We start from the raw sequence: 23,416 nt of genomic DNA on the forward strand, positions 1-23,416 counted from the left end.
ATGCATTCGTTCTGATTTGTCTGCAGGGAGGTTAGATGACGTTGCCTCGAAGCACGTGTTATCCCTCACTTTCCTTATTGCAAAAAGTCCAAACTTTTAGGGAAGCGGGTTTGTTGCATGAGACCTCCCATTCAAATATTTGTGGCAACCTGAATTTGTGGCAGAGTCTCCCTCAAAAATAACAACAGTCTGGAAGCACCTGCAACCCCTACATAACCTAAGTTTAAATTATCCATAGATGCAGTAAAGAATTCTAAATATGACAAAGCAAGCTTTCCAAGTGTTCATAGGAATTGGGCTGAAATGAAAAGGCCTACCAATATTTATACCTTCCCTGCCTCCAGCAAACTACAGGAAACACTTTTCAAGTTCTGGGCATGAGACTTGTTGCAAAATATGTAAGAGGAGTGGAATGACCTACTTTAAACAAAGCAGCTGGAAATACAATTTTAAAAGGCATTTAGCCAAACTCACTCCTTTGCCCTCACCCACCCCATCATGAGCCTGCCAGATGCCATGGGACTCTGCCTCAAAAGGTCATCTTCTTCCATGAAGTAATTTTTTTATTATTTTAACAAAATAGAGAACTTTAAATGCTTTTCCATCCTATCTTCCTCACAATCTGATCCTATGCAGGTCATTTTCTCAGAAAGTCAAACCAATGACAGTCATACCTCGGGTTACAGATGCTTCAGGTTGCGTTTTTTTTGGGTTACGGACCGCTGAAAGCCGGAAGTACTGGAATGGGTTACTTCCGGGATTCGGCGCGCACACATGTGCAAAAGCACTAAATCGCACTTTGCGCATGTGCAGAAGCGCCGAATCGCACGGATCACGTTCGCAACCCAAGCGTCCACTGTAGTTTGATAGGACTCATTTCCATGTTTTACACCTGTGAATCCTATAGCCTACTAGAGGTTCTTGTGTGGCAATGGCACACCTTTAAGGAAGATGGAGAGGGATGCTTGGGGTGGGGGCAGTCTCAGCTTGTTGAAAGCTTCATTTCTGGCTGCACCCTGATAGCTAAGAGGATGTGAAACATGAAGCTTTGGTTTCTAACATTCAGCATGCAGTCAGTGGCAGATTTGCCGAGTCATTCATCTCCTGCTATATGCAGTCTACAAAACACTTAAAGTATATCAGCTCCTAAATCTACATGGACCTGGTACTTTTGAAATGAAGTGATACTGAGTCCATATCCATATTCATATCCATAGAGTTCAGGAATCAAATATGATAAAATAATATTGATATTTGATACTGCACCACTACGTATTTGATCAGCAACACTGAAGTGGGCAGCCTTGCTTCCCAAATCTGATGAAGCACAAGACTGCAGTGCTAAAATGAGGCGGAAATCTCCTGCTGAATCTGTCTGGAAGCAGACTTAAGTTCATGTTGCTGAAAAGAAGTAGAAGAAGAAGCAAACCCTGAGTCAGATTGCAAAAGAAAAAGGAAAGAGGAAAGAGAAAGTAGTTGAACTATAATAATGGGCACTCTTCCACAAAGATGGGAACTGGGGAGAGAGGCATCCAGTTACGTCAGAGAAACACTCAGAAGGCTGGATGCTGCAGGCAGGGGCGAAAAATGCATTAGCGAAGTACAAAATTTGCTGGCTAACAATTCAATTCCCACATGGTTGCCAGGGGCCTCACCTTCTTGGCCTTCCCAATTCTATTAATACGCCTGAATTATATAAGACCTTTCTTCGTGGTTGGGAGGGGTCGAGTGTATGAACCGAGACAGCCGTAGCACCAGAGTCCCATATGGCAAAGATTTTGTATGACCTCAAGTTCCCCAAGCCTTGGAATCCTGTCTGCCTCCACTAACTGCTATTGGCATTTTACATGGACATTTTAAGCTATTCTAGTAAATGGTATCTCAGGTTCGTGAAATGAATAAATTCCAACACACCCAGGGATCATGTTGCCTCCTTCTTAGGACAGTAATAGTTTTCCTTCTAGCTTCCTTCTTTAATTTGGAAGTCCCTTAGTCAATGCTGGATGCAGAGCTGGAGATCGATGATGCACCTTTCTTATTTTCACCCAGTGATGCCTATTCAGGTGTGTCTGCATACATATGTAGTATCAGGGAGATACTACAAGCCAGAAGGAAGACTGGGCTCCTGAACCTTTTGTAGCAGTGCAAGTGTGGAAATTTCAGGAGGGGCAGCTTTTCTTACCTTCGCAAGACAGACAGCACCTGCTGGGGGGAAATGCTTCCCACTTTAACAAATGGTTAAAGGTCCCTGTCCTCCTTTGCAGCTGATCACCCTAAAAATCACCTCTGAGCCTTACTAGGGGAATAAAATAGCTCTGTAGCCTCATGTCAGAGCTCTAGTTGGCTACTAGTCTCTAGTATTGCTCTTAGAAACCTCACCCTCACAGGTTTTGCTGGTGTATTCTGTGACATGCCATTGGTGCAATGAAAGTGGTGGTGGACTGAACCACCCACCCACCCTTCTGCTTTCTCGGCCGTTCTGTGATAATCCCCCAATGTTATTGCATGACTGCTTTCTGGAGGAGCATATAGTGCTGCGACAAAAGCGAGGGCAAAGAACAAATGAAGCTGGAACGTTTGCGGTACAAAGAGTTACAGGATGTTGGCAGGAAGCTAAGGGGCACGCACCAATTGGAAACAAAGCACCACAATATTTCTGCAGGCACAAACACTACTGCGTATAACCACCCCGATGCCACCATGAACGCACAGTAAAAAGGACGCCAGGAGAGGTCCACTGTCTGCATTGGCTCTGTGCTTTGTTTATCTAGAGCTTCCACCTTTTGGCAGGACTCGTGTGCCTTTAAAAGCTATGGAGCAGGCAGAAATTCAGCCGCTGGGACTGTTAAATGCTTTGGCATGCAACTTTACAGTCCATCTGGAAACCTAGTGCCAACCTCCTCCTGGGCTTTGTTTCGTAGGTGCTACAAGATGAGGACAAGCTACACCGGACACAACTATTATTCAGGACTACACATTACATTTGTATGCATACAGGAAGATATAAAGGTTGGGAAGATACAATACAGTAGGCAATACTTTTGGGTGTGAAAGGATCATAGCTCTACAGCAAAGGACATGCTTTGCAGAAAATCTCTAGTTCCAGTTTTGTTTCCCTTAAAGGATCAGATAGTGATCTCAAAAGACCTCAAAAACTGCTGCCAGTCAGAATACGCAATATTGGTCTAGATAATTGGTTTCACCCAGTTTAAGGCATTTTCTTATGTTCCCCCCCCCCTCTTTAAACTGGCCTTCCTCCTGTGCCTTTAACCAGCAAAACCTTTCCTGGTGCAGAGATAAAATGAAAGGAAAGGATTCACCTGCTTAGCGTCTTGTGTGCCAGACTGCTGTCAAAGGCACAGGAGCAGCGCCTAAAAAGAAATGTGGCAGCTCCACTTCTTATTTCTTAAAAAAAACACACGTCTTGCTGTGTGAGCGCCAGCAAATGGCACTATAAAACAGGGATGATAATCACTCCCCCTGCCTTGCGGACATGGTTTGTGAGGATTAAAGATTGTTTATAAGGGTGATAAGTGTAATCCTCCTGAGCCAATAGGATTGTTGCTGTGACATGGGGCCTCGAGGGACAGCAAGAAAGTGGGACAAGGATGTGTCCCACTTGCTATAACCACCAGACAAGTTGCAAACAGCCACCGTGACAACTTTCTGTAAACTTCCTCAAATGATCCTCCAACCCCAAAAAGTAATGTAGCACTTTTTAAAGTAAGCCAAGCCCAGTGCCCTAGTTACATTTCAGTAAGATTATCGGGCTTGCCAACTGCAAAAGCAACCCCCAGTAAATCTGGCGTGTTCCTATTGCTTGAACTGCAGGAACCACCTGCCAATTGGCGCAGATCGCAGCACTGCTGAAAGCACAGCTACAAGGGCCAGTTGAAAAGTTGGCAACCCTAACTGGACACTGGAATTTGAGCCGCTGGTCCTGGATCATGGCATAAAATGCAGAGGGTTTGGGGTTTTTTTCAAATTTAGCTGGAAAGGCCTCAAGGCACACATGTTTCTGTCTGCCTTGCTTTACGCTGTGTTCCCCAATTAGTCAATTAATCATTTGCAAATCAACTGATGGACTAATCACTTAAACATATGAACCTCTTCAGAGATGCCCTCCAGATCTGGCAAGGAGCTCTAGGCCTGGCTTCCAAAGTCATTGTAAAGCAAGGGTAGGTGGAGGCAGAAATAGAAAGCAGATCTGTGCTGAATGGCAAAGGTCGTGTGTTGGTAAGCTACGCTGCCACGCTAGTGTTCTGCTTTATTTTTAAATGTATTATCATTTCAGATGTGCAATTTGTTCCATGCTGAGGTCTGCTCTGGTGGTTGGGGGTGGGGGGGACACCATTTGCAGGAGGTCCGCATCTAAAACGCCTGCAATTAATATAAATTGCCTAGTATTTTCATGAACGTGAAGGATGCCAGCTGATACAACTGGTGGACACACTGTGCTAATTTGACAATCTTCTTCTTACAAGGTTTCATTGACAAATCCCCGGCTTGTCTTTTGTTCTTCCCCCTGCTTTGCATCTCCTCTGAAAAGAATTAACAGCCTGATAATCAGGAGGAGGAAGCAGCTGCTTGGGGGGCAGGCAGCTAATCCTCTACCCTCCCCCAGAAGGGATGGGAGAGTGAATGCAATGCCTAGGACTTCTTCACTGGAGGCCTTATTTATAGGATGTGACAGCCTTGCCTTAGCCTTGTAACTGGGCTCAGACTCTCCAATTCACATCCTTCAAGAAGGAGGGTTCTTGCCAGGCTGCTTTAGTCCTCCCTCTCTGGCTTTCCCCCCACCTCTGCTAATATAGGAGAGAACTGGAAATGAAAAGTGAAAGCCACCTGGATTTTCATCTTTGCTGGCTCAGAGGGGAGAGGACGAAAGTGTAGAACTTGCTGGGTTCCGATTGTCAGCGCCAGAGTTCTTTGTCAGCCCCTTCCATTGTATCACAAGGGGTGAGTTCGCATCCAATAATAAGCCATCAAATCCCACCCAGGTGTGTATGTCATCCCTGATTTAGTAGGGATGCAGATATTGTTTGCTTTTAATCTAAGGATACTATGGCTGAGGTGTGCCACTATGGAGCTTTCTGTTCGCATTTAAATATGATGGAGAGATATTCCCACAATGCACTGCACAATCTTATTGTGCAACAAAGCCAGATAGAGGTGTAAGGCAAGCCTCATATTTTCAGAAATGTGCCTATTTCCCCAAGGTTGCTTAAAGGGCCAAAAATAAAGAAGCAGTTCAGGTAAGGCTGCGGGGTGGGTAGGTAGGACTACAGAAGTTGGAATCAACAGACAGGAGAATTTCTAAAGTAAGAAACAATGGGAAGTTGGGAGTTGCCGTCTCTCTCATTAGTAAAGGTAAAGGGACCCCTGACCACTAGGTCCAGTTGTGGCCAACTCTCATCTTGCTTTATTGGCCAAGGGAGCCGACGTACAGCTTCCGGGTCATGTGGCCAGCATGACCAAGCCGCTTCTGGCGAACCAGAGCAGCGCATGGAAACGCCGTTTACCTTCCTGCCGGAGCGGTACCTATTTATCTATTTGCACTTTAGCATGCTTTCAAACTGCTAGGTTGGCAGGAGCAGGGACCGAGCAACAGGAGCTCACTCCGTCGCAGGGATTCGAACCGCTGACCTTCAGATCGGCAAGTCCTAGGCTCTGTGGTTTAACCCACAGCACCACCCGCGTCCCTGTCTCTCTCATTATCTAGTGTTAATTTACATGTAGGTGTATACACATTTAAAATGTACTTTGTTTATGTTATGAATGGAACTGAATCAACTAACATTTAGAAATTGGATTACAATAGAGAGTCAGGAAAATCAGCAGGAAAACCAACCAAGTGGCAACGCATTGTGGCATTTGTCTAGTTTTCCCTAGAACTGCAGTCTACTGAAATATAAGGCATCTTACTCTAAAGTTCACATTTTCCGCTTGGCTCTGATTTTTACAAGTGATCCCTATACCTTCAGTCCACATACAAAAGCTTGCACTAACTGGAATGTGCATTCCATTTTAAAATTGCCCCTTTTGCTCTGTCACAGCCTCTAATGGTTAAGAATTTCAAACAAAATAAAATTTTTAAATGGCTTTCTTCCAGTCTTACATTAAGAACATTAAAAAATGATGGTCTCCAGACTAAATGATGCTCTTTGCATCAGTCTTTTATCGCCAACGTTTCTCCCTCCAGCCATCGCGCATCCCCAGACTTACCATCTTCAGTCTCAGGTTCCCTCACCACTAGTTTCTCATTTTCTGATTCCTGATCTTCTTCCTGGAACAGAGGAATTAAACATAAATCTGTTGTAAAGATGCTGGCGGCAAGACCTCCCTACAAAACAAACAGAGCAGCACACTGCAGAATCACAAGGGAATCATAGGCATAATAGCTCAAAGATAGAATTTTTGTTGGATCTCACTGAAAGGCATCTTCCATTAAATAAATCTTAAATTCATTTACACTTTCTTCCCCATTGCTCTTCAGAGGAACAGGCGCCGGAAGATGGAATTTAAAGGCTTATAAATGCAGGATAGAAATTCATGCAACTTATACTCACAGCACACGTAAAAATGGTTTGCACAAGATGGTTAAGAGAGAAAAATAAATTTAAAAATGAATGACACCTTTTTTTGGCACAGGGAATTCATTAAGTGCTTTTTTTTCTTAAAATTGCCCTCTTTAAAACTTGAATTGGCTAGCATGTACATTCTATTTTAAAATGTTATTTATCCACTTCCTGTCCTGTGTTAATAAGGCATGCATACATATTCCAGGAGAAGGTGGGAGCCTGATTCTTTTCTGGTGGCAGCTTATGTGTGTGACGAAAGAAAAGACCTCTATTATAAAAGGGAAAAAATAATGCTTGCAGGAAACTTTGGTCTTTGATTTATAGACCCCCCCTTCTAGTTTAAGCATGTTCATTTTGATCCACCTCATTCCATCTTTGGTCATGCCTACACACACACACACACACACACACACACACACACACACACACAGCACAGAACCTCTGAGCATCTGCAGAGTGCCTGCACATGTTCAGAGGCAGGGGGCTTGGCAAACACCAAGGGGAGGGGGATGCCTGATGGTGCTCCAGCTACAAAAGCTGAGGCTGCTGAGGAGCCAGAGACCATCTTGGCTGTGAGTCCTGGAAGACCTGCTCTCTGCCTTGCAGGATTTTTCCACCAGCCTGGGAGTGTGGGGTCCTGACTGACTCCAACTACAAAAGCTGAGGCTGCTAAACAGACTCTTGGGCTAGGGTGTTGTTGGGAGGGACGGTTCAGTTATCACTGTTGGTTTTTTGTAACTTTATTTTAGATCTTGTTGTGATGTATGTGGAAGTGGTTGAGTTTGGTTGTGTATTTTTCAATGCTTTACTTATTGTTTATAACTACTTTTGTTACGTAGTAATGTAATTTTTTTCACATGGTAAGCTTCCTCATGTATGCTTTGAACTGTGGAAAGGAGGCATACAAATAAAATTATTATTTATACCCAGCTAGATGGGGGTATACATAATGTATTATTATTATTATTATTATTATTATTATTATTATTATTATTATTATTATTATTACCACCACAGTGAGGACCTCAGTATTAGCAAATTCCCAGAACAAGACCTGCTATTCTATACATAGGTTGAAAAGTAATTCTCTTCTGTGATGCAGTTCCGTGAAAGGGAGAATCACAAATTCTCAGCATCCTCAGTAAACTACAGTCCTTAGGATTCTTCAGGAAATTGTTATTGCACTGATTTTCTGTTTGGGTTTGGATTTCGAGTTCTTGCCACTGGAGAAGCTGGTCCCCCTTCCACAGACTCAAATGCCCACACGCCCACACTTACTTTTCCATTAACACTTAGGTGCTGGAATGCATAACAGGGCAGCCAGCAGCAGCAGCACATATTCCCTCTCCGTATCTCTGCATCCCTGGAGAGGAGTGGAATAGCCAGTCAGATTCCAGATGGTGTGTGGGCCTGTCGCCCATCTCCTCCCCACCTCATCTAATCTCCCATGCTTGATTCAATGGGACAGGGCCTTTACAGTTGCTACCATTTGCTCTATTTGTAAATGATGGTGTGTGTGTGTGTGTGTGTGTGTGTGTGTGTGTGTGTGTGTGTTTGTGTTAGAGGAAGAGCCACAGGAGGCTGCCAGCCTCGATTACGAAGATGGAGTCAAGTTGGAGAAGAGACAAAGGGAGCTATTGCAGACATCTCAGGGTCAAGAGCTTGGAGAGAGGAGAGATAAAACAGGAGCGCTCTCCCGGCAGGAAAGGTCTTGGGAATTCAGAAAGCAGCTTCATAGAAACCAGAAATTTGCTGTTGTTACCCAGAGGTCAGATCTGGATGGAAAGTGTCACCGCTGAGGAATGTGTGCGATTCACCATCCTTTTTGGGTGCATCTCGCATTCTCTGGTCTCTGACTCACCAACCGGCTGGACACACACACACACAGCGCCAGCATCTCCTACACACACGTCTATTTTAGTCCATGCTTCCAAAAATGGAAACTCCTTTCGCCTCTTCATTCATTTATTTCTCAACAGCCCTTATTTGGGGTGGGGAGAGGAAGCGTGACCCAGCAAGCTGGGGTTTTCTTATGCATAGAATGCCAGAAAGGTGGCTTCGTCTGGTCGTCTTGCATAGATGGGGGCACACCAGACCAGAGAAATTCTGTCTCCTTGAATGGGGGATTGTTATCTGATCTTCTGGATGCAATAGAGCACTATGCCATGGGTAGGCAAACCAAGGCCTGGGGGCTGGATCTGGCCCAATCGCCTTCTTAATCCAGCCCATGGACAGTCCGGGAATCAGCGTGTTTTTACATGAGTAGAATGTGTCCTTTTATTTAAAATGCATCTCTGGGTTATATGTGGGGCCTGCCTGGTGTTTTTACATGAGTAGAATGTGTCCTTTTATTTAAAATGCATCTCTGGGTTATTTGTGGGGCATAAGAATTGGTTCATTCCCCCCCCCCAAAAAAAATATAGTCTGGGCCCCCACTAGGTCTGAGAGACAGTGGACCAGCCCCCTGCTGAAAAAGTTTGCTGACCCCTGCAATATGTCATCCACTGTTCTCCCATCCACATTATACATCTAAGGCACTATTATACCACTTTTAACAGTCATGACTTCCCTCAAAGAATATTGGAACTGTAGTTTGAGGGCGCTGACTGCACAGACCTACACTTCCTAGGACCCTTAGCAGACTACAATTCCCAGGATTCCCCATGACTTAAGTGGTACAATGGTGCTTGAAACTTATGTTGTGGTCACGATCAGTGTTTGGGTCCTTGAACCCAGCCTGTAAGATCGTTTAAATCTGCACTACTGCCGTGTTTTCTCTATTACCCATCTCTCTTATTGGGTGGGTGGGTGTGCATGAGGGAGAAGTTTAGACCAATAGACAGAGATAGATGGAAGATAGATGGAAGCTAAGTAAGTTTGGGTCTGGTCAGTGCCTGGGCAGGAGTGGAGACCTTCTCAGAAACCAATGTATGCTGCCTTCAATCCAATGATGCAAGAACGGTGGAATATCAATATAGTAAAATAAGTATTATACAACTCTGGAAGAGCAAATGAGAACTTTAGATATCTAGACAGACATCTGCCTGCCTGGGCCTATGTGTGGGATTAACACACACGGGAAAGAGTCCAATGGGACTCTTCTGCTAAGTATAAAGTACCAGTTTAAAAATAAACATATGCTTCCATTACTGCTTTAGCCTGGATAGCTCAGTTGGTAAGAGCATGGTACTGATAATGCCAAGGGTGCAGGTTCGATCCCCGTATGGGACAGCTGCATATTCCTGCATGCAGGGAGTTGAACTAGATGATCCTCAGGGTCTCTTCCAACTCTACAATTCTGTGATTCCAGGAAATCTCTCCTTTTTTGTTATGTTCACCATTATGATAAAGTTAAACCATTTTCTGACCCTCTTGCCTTTTCAGGTTTCTGTTCTGACTTCTAATCAGCAGGTGTTCCTTGGCCATTATTTTTAACAGATCAAGATGTACGTTTCAGCTGTCCAAAAGCTGTGTACAGGACTGTTCGTGCTGAACATCTTTTCATGAGGTCATATAATATGGCTGGGGCGGTGGCGGCGGAGGGGTGTTCACAACATATTTCCATCTCATCTCTCTATTCCTTTGCCAATGGTAAGAGCACCTCTCTCCGAAGCATGTCCCAACAAAACCAAAACTGGGTAGTGCAGATGGCCTTTCTCAGGAGGAATCCAGCAGTTTTCAGGGCCTGGTAGAACTTGCTTTACATGTTTGCCTGACAGAGTAACACAGCAAGGTTGGAGGCACAGGTGAGCAGGAGGTTCACAGAATATCACAGCGAGTTTATTTAATCATGGTGGGAGGGGGCGGGGAGTCATTTCCCCAAGTCATAACAAAAGCAAAATGGTCATATTTGCAATGGGGTTAATATAAGAAAGCCCTGGATCCACAGGAATGTTCTAATTTTTGCTCGTTATCATCACTTCTGGAGATGATCATTTGGGCCACATGCACTAAACTGCAGTTGTTTCTTGGTTCCTGCAGAGAATTCAAATGACTTTCCACAAGGTAGTGTTTTCACTGCAAAATAAAATATAATAATAATAATAATAATAATAATAATAATAATAATAATAAATAAATAAATAAATAAAATAAAAATTGCATCATTTAGTGCTGGGAGGGGAAATTCCTCTACTCCCAGTGTTTTCAATTGCAGTTGTGTGCAGTGTGTGATGCCGCAATGCAAGAGAATGGCTGTGGCAGTGCCAATAAACTATTGATTCCTTCCTCCTCCAGCAAAAGTCAGCATGAAGTCAGGGAAAGATCATCCCATACTGCAGAATAGGGCGAAATGAAAGTGTGTGTGGTGTTGGGAGAGCCTGCTGCTGTAATACCACCCCTTCTGCCTTACAGTCATTCATTAAACATGTGGAGCACAGCAAGAACATCTGAATAGGGCGCTCCTTTGAATTATAAAGCACCATGGAATCCTCACTTCTGCTTTCTGCTGTGTTGGAACAGCGGGGCCGGAGGTTTAAGACATTTCCTAATGGCACATCTGTCTGGGAGACCTTCTTGCACTTCAGCACACAACCAGAAATATGGAAAGCAGTCTCAGAAACAGGAAACACAGTTTGGTGCTGAACTACCTCATGTGAACATTGCACCTTCCTCTGTGATGCCTGGATTGTATCAGGTTGGGTGAGAAGTCTGTTTGGGTTCCTACCAAGTCCAGTGCCAGATGTACATATAAGCTAAACAAGCTATAGCTTAGGGCCCCACTGCCTGGGGGGCCCCCCAAAAAATTTAAAGGGGAAAAAACTAGATGTACTTTGATAAAATACATATTTTGTTATGTGCAAATGGCTTTAGATACCTATTAGGTCCATAAATTACCATATATTCAACACAAACAACAACAACAATTTGTTGTTGACAAAGGACAGCTAGACATATAAAGGGCCCCATTATCTTCAGTAGCTTAGGGCCTCATCAAACCTATGATTCTGTGTGTAGACTGTGGCATTCATGCCCACGGCTTGCTGTTCGCTGCAATCAAGGCATGTGCTGTTCAGCACTGGCTTTGAGGCCTGCACAGGGAGAACACCACTTTTATGATAACGCCAAGGTTGCAGGTTCGATCCCCGTATGGTGCAGCTGCCTGGCTGAGGGCTGGACCAGGTGATCCTCAGGGTCCCTTCCAGCTCCACGGTGCTATGATGCTGTGCCACACAGAGGGTCCCTAAGAGTTATCAAGTCAAGCCGCTCTTCTGTAAGATGGAACAGCTGTTTCAATGATGGGCAAAACAAGAGGACAGAAAGGCCCATCGGCAGAAAAGCCTCGACCCAGTTGGCAAGCAGCAGGCAAAGGAGCATCAGCGCAGATTTTTTGGGGTCATGAAGGCCACTGTACCCCAGGAGGCTTATGTTCTCCCAGTGTTCACTGACTGTGGCTTGGAGAGTGACATCAGCAGGGGTGGCAAGGAGGTTTCCCTTTAGGAAAGAGGGCAGTGGAAAGCTTCTTGCTTGAGGACAAACAGAGGCACAGATCTGGGAGCATCTGGGGGAACTGCTGCATACACAGGCAGTTTGGGCAGCTGCTGTAATTGACAAAGATCCATTCATTGGAGGATTATATTATTTTTGTTTCATGAGTATTGCAACCTTGTTTCCCCGCTTCTTTCCTCTGTGCATTCACTCTTTGAATGCGATGGGGACATTAATGTCAGAAGGAATTGTGAATTTTGGGGTGAGAGAAGCCAGGCTCTGACTCTTCTGGTCACTTTCAAAGATGGGCAGTTATGGGAACATGACAGAGAGGGGCATGGTGGGCTAAAGCCCCCCCCCCCCAGTTTCCGTGCTAAATCCATCTATTACTGGACTGTATAGATCAGACTGCTACCTGTTTTTAAGCACAGCTCTGGCTAAAGAGGCTCATGATATCACCTTGTTTATTTCCTACAAGTTCATTTCCATTGTCCCCCAAACGCAAGCCGCCATCTAACAGGTAAAGTTGCCAGATGATCCTTGCAAAAGAAAAACAAGGAGAAAAGGCAAGTAAGGTCTGCCAGATGCTTGATTTTTGTTTTTATTAAAAGTGAAAGAGCAATCCTAAGCCCATAGAGGCTGGAGGAGGAATCTGTGTGATCTCTACTCTGAGGGAGAAGAAGGGTGTGAAGGGAATGTAAACACCGAGCTCTGAAGAGGAAAACCACAGCTTGGAAAATAACTCTTGGCTTACAGTGCTGAAGCCAGTAACACGTTGCCATTTATGGCTCTGCTTTCTGACCCAAGCCTGATGCAAGACGCTGCAAGAGGAAAGGGAAAGAATGAAGTCTGGAAGAAAGGCACACTCCATGAACATGGCCAGAGAGACAATGACATCATGCCCTGTTCCTTTTCACCCTTATTCCACATCTAGAACTCTGCCTCATTGTATTGAAGGAAACAGCTGCAAAGGCAAACACCTCTCCAGACCGTTGGAATAACCACAACTGAAGTCTCTTTTTGTCCAGCATGGAAAAAAAGTGGATAGCCAATATGTAGAATCAATGGGGGAGAGCACGTTTAGCTGAGACGTCTTGGATATCCTGTATGTGCACGTGTGCGTACATTATGTCCCATGTGCATCAATGCGCCTACTGAAGGAGGAATGCCGTGGCAAACTGGGGAAGAGATACACTCTGCCGATTTGCTTTGGCGGACAAAATTATGAATGGTTACTAACCCAAATGGCCAAGTTCTGCTTCCATTGTAGGCTTCTCCTAATACCATGACTGGGGAGCACAAGCATGAAGAGAGTTGTGCTTTTGTTCTTTCCAGAGGCATTTGGTTGGCCACTGTGAGAACAGGATGCTGGACTAGATGGGCCTTTGGTCTGATCCTGCATTCAGGTGTTCAGCTTCTTGTGGTTCCAGCTTCTGAGGGCTCCCTACACAACCAGGTCCTAAACTGTGAGGGAAGCTATGTAAGACAGGGGTGCCAACTTGAATAAAATATTGGGAGGACCCAGGTAAGCCCTGCCCCACATAATCTATCACATGATGTGGTTTGAATGGCAATGCCCATCAACTTTGCAGGGGCCTGGCCCCCTCAAATATTTTATTGGGGAGCCAAAGGCAGCTCAGCCCTTAGGAGTTGGCTCCTATGGCTTTAGAGGTTCACCTTCCAGCGTGTTGAGAGTGGCGACAGGGATATGGCAGAGAAGGCAAGGACGGCAACTGGGGTCCCCCTCTCCCCACATCGTATGATGAACAGCTTTTTGTTTCCCAATTGCCCGTGAACACAGGCAACCAGTGTACAGGGCTCCAGTGCCTTTAATTGTGATTTCAAAGAAACATCCTGTACTGTTCAACTGCCACACTGTTTAAACTGGGTGGTTATTTTAAATGGTTGGTTTGCATTGCTAGCCGCTGTGGCAACCCTTTTAGGCTTGAAGAGCAGGGTAGAAATTGCCTGTAACTAACCAGCAAATGTATTGTAAAACATCAGCCGGTGTAAGGTCAATGCTTGGTTGCTTAGCTCCTGGCTATCTCAGTTTTGCCTGTGACCTGCTTGGTTGCTCTGGTTCTTAACTTCTCATACCTTAACCTTTAACTGCATGACAAGCTCTGGCCTGCGACATCTTCCTGGAGCTTGAAGCCCTTCTATGAACATCGGTTCTTGAGTCCTGATCGAGCAAGCAAGGTTGAGGAATGCCTTGCCTCCTCTTCCTCCTCCTCCCCACTGGCATTTGAGCCCAAATGCCTCATGCCACTCATCAGCAGCAGGGTAAGAAGGAAGTCTTTCATTATCTTCTGAACTTACTGGCAGAAATTGGCCTGATAGGGGAAGAGTGGCAGATGAAGGTGATGGACTATATGACACTGGCTGAGATGACTGGCAGAATCCGTGATCAGGGGAAAGAGACGGCGGAAGAAGATTGGAAGAAATTTAAAATTTATCTTAAGAATTATTATAAAATTGATGAATGTTAAAATGTCGAGGTTTTGAGAAAGAAAGGAGATTACAGCGACATAAGATTAAGTTGAAGAAAAGAATAAGAAAAGAAAAAATATATTTGATAAAATTATTTAGAATTTGTTGAAACAATTTTGGAAATTGGGATGTAGGAAGGGGAGGTTTGGGGGAGTCCGAGAAGTGAGGGATATGAAAAAAAGGTTATGAAATTATACATGTTTGTATGTCTTTTTATTTGTTTGTATTGTTTAAAAAAATGTGTAAAATCAATAAAAAAAATTAAAAAAAAGAAGAAGTTGGCCTGATAGGCAAGGCGAGATGTTCTACTTGCGATCTCTCATGCTGTGATCTTGACTCTCTAATTTAAAAGGAAAGGTGGCGTATTCTCTGTCAATAACCCATATCCTGAAATGGGTCTCAAGGGCTTTCATTATGGACATGATACATTGACCAGTTCACTGATGGATGGATGAATGGATGGAGGGTTGGACTTCACATTTCTGCCTGCCCATGAAATCATGGGGTGGTTGAGAAAGTTCTCCCTCTCCCAGACTCAAACCCATCATCTGTAAAATGGGCGTAATGTTTACTTGTCTTTCACAGTGATGCTGTGTGGATGAACGAGATTACTTTTAAAATGAGTTATATAAAAAGATAATCATTTGATCGTTCTCCACAGTGAACAAGGTTGAGGCTGCAGGAATAATTTATAATTATGCAATGAAAAAAAAGTTGTGGCCAGCACAGGATTATTCCTCTCTTTTTTTATTTAGCTCACAAAACTATACCTATGAAGATCTTTAAAAGGCAAGAAAGTGACCTGGGGACCAGTGTTCTCAGGAGCTAGTCACCTTCAATTGCACCAAGGTGTTGACATCCCTAGACAGACAATTAAAACCACTCCCAGACAAATTGTAGGCCTACCCAGCATATAGCTGCCCGGATCTGCTATTTATTTCCCTTCTACATTTATCCCTGCTCTGAATGTAGTAATAATAAGGGAAGGAGCTAACAAAGGGCTCCCAGCCGCACCCAGCCCATCCTCCTGGGATGCTTTGCAAGGTTGTTTGAGTCTGCTGTTTTTAACAACATTTCTAATCTGTCTCATTAATACCAGACCTCCAACTGCATCGGCCTGATAATATATGATGTAATTTTGCCTAGATATTATTATGAATAGATTTCAACTAATCTTAGAAACAGCAGGAATTGCTGGCTACAGTGTTAACAGCACAGGACTTGAAGTCCAAACGCAAAGTTATATTCCATTATTGTTTTGGGCACATCATGTCAAATTTCTTTGTCTCTGTTTCCTTACTTAGAATAAAAATGACGCTTTCCCCAATAAGCACAATTGGAATATCATTTTCTTTTTCCTGCAAAGAGAGAGTTCTGTTTCCACTTGCTTGTCCCTCACACATCATGCATGTCATCCCCTATATATTTTAATTCCTTTGCTTATTAGACTCTTCTTCTTACAGCTCAACAAAGCACTGCACAGCAATTGTTCTAAGCAATTTCAGAGCCACAAGCAATGTTCCCAACCAAGAAAAGTATCTTCTGCTTACAATGGGGAATATTGTGTGCACAAATGCTATTTCAGATGGGAAAGCAAGACTACAGTTATTTGTTCTTTGGAGAGCATGTCCATGTTAACATGCTCTGTTCTGTACCTTACCCAACGATGGGGCTGGATCCACATTACAGCTCCTTGTGTTTGCAGTGCAATGCTACACTGATTTTTTAAAAATAAACACAATTGCTACGTATGGGGCATATTGCATGGGGTACCATCCATACAGTGGTACTCCATACAGTGGCCCCTCCGGCCAGCAAATGTGTTTGCAAAAAGGTATGTTGCGAGTCCATGCTACAAGCCCCTGGGAAATGCAGTAAGAGAACATACACAATGTTTGACAAGAACACGTCCATTTGCGCAGGCAGTGGGTGTCTCCCTCTCCCGAGCCATTTTTCCCTCATCTACAGTTTCAGAAATCTATTTGAGGTTCCTTTCATGAAATGTAGGCTTGTGTGCCAGCTCTGTAACAACAGTCACCAGAGCTGCCTTTACATTACGCAAGAGATATTTGCCATCGGTCAGTGAGCAGCACCTGGTCTGCATCTGGCTCCAGCCCCAACAGTCCCCAAGGGGGTCCCTCAACCCCAGGCAAGGTGTACAATATGTTCCCTGCCATTGCCAATTCTCTACCTTCCTCGGTGTGTTAAGGTGCTTGTTATGCTTCTCTCCCAGGGCCGGATTTAGGTTTGATGAGGCCCTAAGCTACTGAAGGTAATGGGGCCCTTTATATGTCCAGCTGTCCTTTGTCAACAACAAATGGTCGCTGTTTTCTGTGTTGAATGTATGCTATATGGTAATTTATGGACCTAATAGATATCTAAAGCCATTAGCAACCAGTCCATGCAGAGTGTAGGCACCCTATATATAGAAATGAGCAAACAAGTGATATTTTAGGGAGCAGGCTAGCAGGCCATTACAGTGGTACCTCAGGTTACATACGCTTCAGGTTACAGACTCTGCTAACCCAGAAATAGTACTTCAGGTTAAGAACTTTGCTTCAGGTTGAGAACAGAAATCGTGCTCCGGCGGCGCAGCAGCAGCGGGAGGCCCCATTAGCTAAAGTGGTGCTTCAGGTTAAGAACAGTTTCAGGTTAAGAATGGACCTCCGGAACGAATTAAGTACTTAACCCGAGGTACCACTGTACTTACATCCTAGGAGCCTACACAACACAAAACACTGTTGCTGTATGTAGGCTTTATTTGTTTTGTATCTTATATTTTGGAAATGTACAACCAGTTTTTCCCCCTCTAATTTTTTTGGGGGGGCCCCAAGAGAGTGGGACCCTAAGCTATAGCTTGTTTAGCTTATACGTAAATCTGGCACTGTTCTCTCCCTACGTGCTTTTGCTCATTCCCCCTTCCATCCCTGGCAGAGTGAGCAGTTCACCCTGCGCCCAGGATTCACTCAAGGAAGCAGCACAGGTAGCAGTATTATTGACAGAGCACTTAGCTTTGGACCTCTGCAGATATGCAGGTGCACATGGAGAGGCAGCATCTCCATGCAACCACAGCACCCCTGACAGATGGCTGTCCAAATCTCTGGTTAAATACACCCAGCGAAGGAGATCTGAGCCTACCAGAACCTCCCAAGGCAGTTGGCTACACCATCAAGTTCAGAGGGTTCTCCCACTGTGTTGCCAAAATCTGCTCCCTTGCCATTTCCACCTATTCATTCTGGACCTGTCAGCTGGAGTAGCAGAAGATAAGTATGCTCCATCTTCTGTGTGGCAGCCCTTTAAGCCTTTGAAGACAACCGCTGTCTATAAAAACTGCAGGATTCCAGGAAGAATCAGAACCAGACAATTCATACTGTCTTAGAGGCACAGATGTGCTGTCATTCCACACAGTTTGAGGGAGGATTTAGTGCAGGGATCAGCAACCTTTTTCAGCCGTGGGCCGGTTCACTGTCCCTCAGACCATGTGGTGGGCCGGACTATATTTGGGGTGGTGGTGGTGGAAATGAACTAATTCCTATACCCCCACAAATAACCCAGAGATGCATTTTAAATAAAAGGACACATTCTACTCATGTAAAAACACGCTGATTCCTGAACCATCCGCGGGCTGGATTTTGAAGGCAATTGGGCCGCATCCAGCCCACGGGCCTTAGGTTGCCTACCCCTGCTTTAGTGCAAGGATGATGCTACCATCTACCCCAAATGACAGAAAGTATCAGAGGTAGAAAAGAATATTGAAATGTGAAGTATTGGAGTTAGGTTTTTTAAAAAAATGTTTTTAAATGTTATATGTTAATTTGGATTTGTGTACAGTATATGGATTTGTGGGCTGCAGTATTGCTTAGGGGCTTTTGTTGAGGAATAGATTGTTTATTATTAGTGTGTATACCTTTGTATCGAAATGGTTTTGATCATTTTTATTATGTATGTTGAACTTTGTATAACATAACTTTGGGTTGTAAACTGCCCTAAGATCTATGTGTATAGGTATACAAATTTAATAAATAAAATAAAAACAAATATAGTCAAAAAAGGGGGAGGGGATGAGGAGACACATGTGTCCAAAGAAAGCAAAAAAATTGTGCATGATCGGAAGCACGGATAGCCAACATGGTGCCCTCCAGACGTTATAGACTCCAACTCTCATCAGCCCCAGTCAGCATGTTCCATGGTCAGGAATGATGTAGTCCACTAAAGAAATAACACAGTCAGGTTTAGCTCGTTCTACCAAATGACTACTTGCTACTTTGGGAAATGTTTGTGTGAAGATGCTGTTTGTTTTTCTCATTATTAACATCACATACCACACTGGCAGAGGCTGAAGCAATGAGCTATAGTACACATGCAGGACAGCGTTTGTTGAGCTCTGGGCCCCTAAAATAGAACTGACAGGAGCCTATTAAGGCCCCTCTAATTGGACTGGCTGTAAATATGTCATCTGATCCAGCAGCTCCAGTAAACAAAAGGTGTCACAAGAGCTTGAGCATGTGGACTGAGTTCCTAACTTTATAGTTGGGGAGGGTGGGCTGTTGGCTTGTACGCAGTGGGAGGTTTAAAAATATTATTCCATTGCCTTTTGGAGGAATTCAAGAACCTAGTGCACAAAGGAAAAGGAAAATGCAAAACAGAATGCTGTAGATTGGGGTGTTGTTGGTTTTTTTGGCCTACAGATGACAATAACGAAGTATGAGCCGCACCTCATATTGCCAAATCTCTACACACACCCCGCTTTTGGTCGGGTTTTTTGGGGGAGGTTCCCACAAATTTATAGGACTGAATGAGATGTTTTAAGGTTAAATTCCTGACCACTTTAGAAAGCCTGCATTGGGATTCTATAAATCTAAAATGCAGCCCATATATAATTAGCTAGACTGTGTATGTTTTTTGTTTTTTTATTTAAAAAAAACAGCATATGCACACGATAATGACAGCTCTTAATTGAGCTTCTACTCTCAGTCCAATTACTACCCCTTCATTCCTCTCCCCTCTCATCCTTTCTTGGTTTTCCACAAGAGCTGATCTGTGCACAGCTTAATGCTGAGAGAATAATCCCTATATCTCCTCCCCCACTAGAATTCAAGAGCAGGAAGAGCTCCCATGGAAACCTTTCCTTTTTAAACTCCAGTGCATCTATTGTGTTTTAATTTCTTTAAAAGGTGGTGAGGAACAAGGACTAACCCCCTGCCCCCCCCCCACTACTAAGGATGCTTTTCTTAAAATTAAGGAACATCTGGCAGCTCTGCTCCTTGCAGCTACCCCACCCGAAGCTCCTACAGGGCAGCTGGGATAACATCCATCCTCTGCCCATTAATCAGGATCTTGTCTGCTTGAAAAGCAAAACATGAGTTAGGAGGCAGCTGACTCTGCAGGGGGAAGTGTCAGTTTACTGGGTGAATAGGACCGCTGTTGTCTAGCACAATTCCTTTCCCACATGGTTGTGCCTGTCGGAGGCGGCCCCTGCTCTGAGGAACTAAGACTGCTGCACTGTGATCTTGACATCTTTGCTTGCTTGGCGACAGGCACCGTCCAGATCTTCTCTCCCCACAAAAGGAACCCTCAACAAGGCAGGAAGAGGTATCTGAGGACTGGTCTACATGCACATGGGCGCAGCACTCCATCAATCTGTTCTGATGACATGGGGAACTGCCTCCCTCCGGTGAAATATATTGTCAAAATGATGTCAGATGATAAGAATGCTCTGCCTGCAGTTCGGAACAACTAACTGGGCTTAGAAGAGTTGCAAATGGGGTTATAAAGGAAAATACCTTTGATGTGAAACCCAGTCTCCCTTTTCTTTCATATGTAAGGGGGAAAGAAAATAAAGCTTTTCCACCAGCCTCACAAACCTGTCCATGGAGAAGCTATATAGACTGCCAGTGTTTTTAAGATCATGTAAAATGACACCATGAGCTCGGTACTATGTTCTTTTCTTTGCTGTGACTGTATTGTGTGTGTGTGCGCACACACAAAAACGATGTCAGGTGATAATAATGCTCTGCGTTATTTTAATATGGGATGGCTACTTCAAGTGTACAAATCATCGCTTGAGGTTGCAGTCCCATGTCTGAATGAATACTAAACTCCACCGACCTTAGCAGCAGCAGCAACAACAAAATAATAATCCAGATTTCAGTTAGTTCAGGTTTGCAAGGACCCCAAGCAATCCACAATGCTTGGGCACAGAGGACTGACAATGGCAGTAGGTTGTATATTATATTGCCAAATAGGCCCACAGGGAGACAAGAAAGACTTGAATCTTTTAAGCGTGTACCTAATTGGGAAGAAGAAGTGATAAATTAAGTCAGAGAAGAAGTCCCATGGAAGCGACTGCACTGTACCACTGGTTTTCGTCTGTATATTTTCTGAATTGGATGCCTCTTTCACTCCTGTTTCTTGAGTTGGCTTGTAGGATGATGTGTAGGAGTGAGAGGAGGGAGCTGAAATTTTTAAATTTGCTCATATGTGCCCTCTCTCTTGCCCTGCCATTTCCTGCCTTGAGCCATTTCAAGGCACATATGACAATAGAGCGAAGGAGGAAAGGCAAGGAATGGCCTCACTCTTTCATACATCTAGAGATGCAAGAGAAGCTTTTGCCTTAGTGAATTCTTCAGGAATCTCAAGTAGGGATTTGCCAGAATCTGGCAGCATTTCTATACCTTCTCATACATATGTAGAAATTTCCTGCATTGGTTGACAATAGCATCAGCCCATATCAGGGACATTGTAAATTCACAATGAAGTCTAGCCCATTCTGGGTTCCAGACACCTGGAGAGTTCTGGAAACAGTTCCAGAAGTTTAAGAGAAATCCAGATGGAAAATTTAAAGTCATCAGATGCCAAGCAAGTTTCTCATACTCAAGCCAAAGCCCAGGGGCTAAGCAACTGGATTGGGACTCAGAGAGCTGCAGGCTCCATTCTTGCTCAAAGCGTGTAATACTTTAAATTTAAACACCCACCCCATAACCACTACAGGTTCATCATCTGCAAATGGGAATAACATTATGAACCTCCTGTGTGATATTATTTTCAGCCTACTGATTTCAGAACATGATGTCCTATGGTTTTAGGGCAAAATAAGTAGGTAGGATTTATACATAGCAGGGCTATTTTGTGTCATAAAGACAACCAAACGTCTGATGGGTGATCAGGACCCCATCTATGGTAACTGAATATATTAAGAAGAAGGCAAGGGTAGCCAAAAGCATTTTGGGATCTGCGGTAATATGGCACTTCCTCTCCCCATCCTGATTCCACATTCAGAAGTTGACGAAAATGGGCGATGAATTTTCTTTCAACACTGGTGATGGGGCACTCTCCTCATCTTCTACTTCTAAGACCACCAGGTTTGGTTAGGGGTTGAGGGGAGGCCCCATGATCCTCTAACGTGTCACCTGTTGATACTGTCTCTTTAAGAGGCAAGCCGAGAAGGCCTCATGCTAGCAGTCCATGCAAGAGGAATAGAAGAGGACAGGGGGAGAGAGAGGGAGGGAGGAAGAGAGAAAGAGAAAGAGAAAGAGAGAAAGAAAGAGATTTAGTTTTCTAAGCTGCAAAGAAAGGCCTGGGATATTTTTGCCAAGACAATCAGAATCTGGAAATTATTTGGCAAAGTTGTTTATGTTGCTCTTTAATGTCAAAAATTGTTGCTTTGTAGGTTTTAATAAATATTTGTTGAGTTTGATGATGTGCTGTGACTTACTGTTTCCCATAAACAAGATCACCACTCACAACTCTGCTTCCCCATTATCAGCCACCTGAAGCAGCCGCCTCATTCTGTCTAAAGGTAGGGCCGGCCCTGGGAAGCTTGAAAAGAGTCTGTTTTACAAGCATCTTGTTTCCTTCCCATAACTTCAGCTGAAAGAGAATGCATAGCAGGCCAGTGAAAGAAAGGCCTTTAAGATCCACAGCTGTATCCGATCCCATCTAGTCTCTGCTTCTGGTCAGGCTCCCTTCTTATCTGAACTGCAAAACCTTTTTAGCTGGATGTCAGGTCCTTTTAAAAATGGCTCCTGTATCAAAGCTTTGCAGCTTGATGAGCAGATGGGATGCACAAACCTACTTCTGATCCAGCTCACAGTACAGGAAAGGATTTAAGGATTTTATCCACAAAACACTGCTGGCTACAGCTCTATCAGCTGCAAAGAACTTCTGCAATACATGTCACTATTATTACATGCATCCCAAAGCAAGGACCTACTTCACCAACAGAAATAGACTGTTTACTGTTCTTGGCAGAAAGACCTCCCCCCCCCCCCCCAAGAACCACTCTTCCAAGCAACTGGGAGCCTCAGCCAGCCATGGTGGGAGTTTGGACTTGGCGGCAATTTAAAATTTGCCACCCTGAGCTCCTTTAAGAGGAAGGGTGGGATAGACATTTAATATCTACAGAATACGGTGCTCGAACTGTTGGGTTATCAAGTGATGAGGAAACCAGTGTTTAGTATTAAGGGGGTGAGAGTGGAGAGAGACAAATGTGGTCAACTAGCCAACAGGTTGGAATTTGCTGCAAAAACTTGGTTTGACTGCCAAGTCCAGTCTTTTCGGTACATTGCTTAGCATCTAGGGATGCTGCTGATTCTCATTCTCAGAGGTGGTTTTCACAGGCACATGGACATCAGCTTGATTTCCTCGCAGCTTTTGGTGACTTTTGAAGCGCAGGTGGGTTCCCATGAGGCAAGACACAGTGATAACAGCAAGAAATTTATTGAATACGTAACTGGAAAACAGGGGCAAAGCAACTGCTTATATACATTCCTGAAAGCCTGGGCCACTCCCACTCCCAACGTGATTGGCTGTCTAAACTTCCAAGCTGCGAATCACAATTCAGAGTTCAAGGGCCAATGGCAGAGGCCCAAATCCTGAAATGTTCTGTGATGTCTCGAATCAGAACACAGGAGCTCAGA

At 44.1% G+C, this 23,416-nt stretch overlaps 1 protein-coding gene across 4 annotated transcripts in view; it reads right to left on the reverse strand.

The window, feature by feature from the left end:
* Positions 1-23,416, reverse strand: part of JMJD6 (jumonji domain containing 6, arginine demethylase and lysine hydroxylase) — a 79,868-nt gene that overhangs the window by 25,280 nt on the left and 31,172 nt on the right. For all 4 annotated transcript variants that reach the window (XR_014522123.1, XM_083487627.1, XM_083487628.1 and 1 more), the window contains one exon: positions 6,226-6,286. Coding sequence is in view for 3 of the 4 variants with exons in the window: in XM_083487627.1 (XP_083343753.1) it covers positions 6,226-6,286 (61 nt within the window). In the remaining variant the exon portion in view is untranslated. The remainder of the gene's footprint in view (positions 1-6,225; positions 6,287-23,416) is intronic.

The sequence above is a fragment of the Podarcis liolepis genome (assembly GCF_965112155.1).
Source record: "Podarcis liolepis genome assembly, chromosome: 2".
NCBI classification, from domain to species: domain Eukaryota; kingdom Metazoa; phylum Chordata; class Lepidosauria; order Squamata; family Lacertidae; genus Podarcis; species Podarcis liolepis.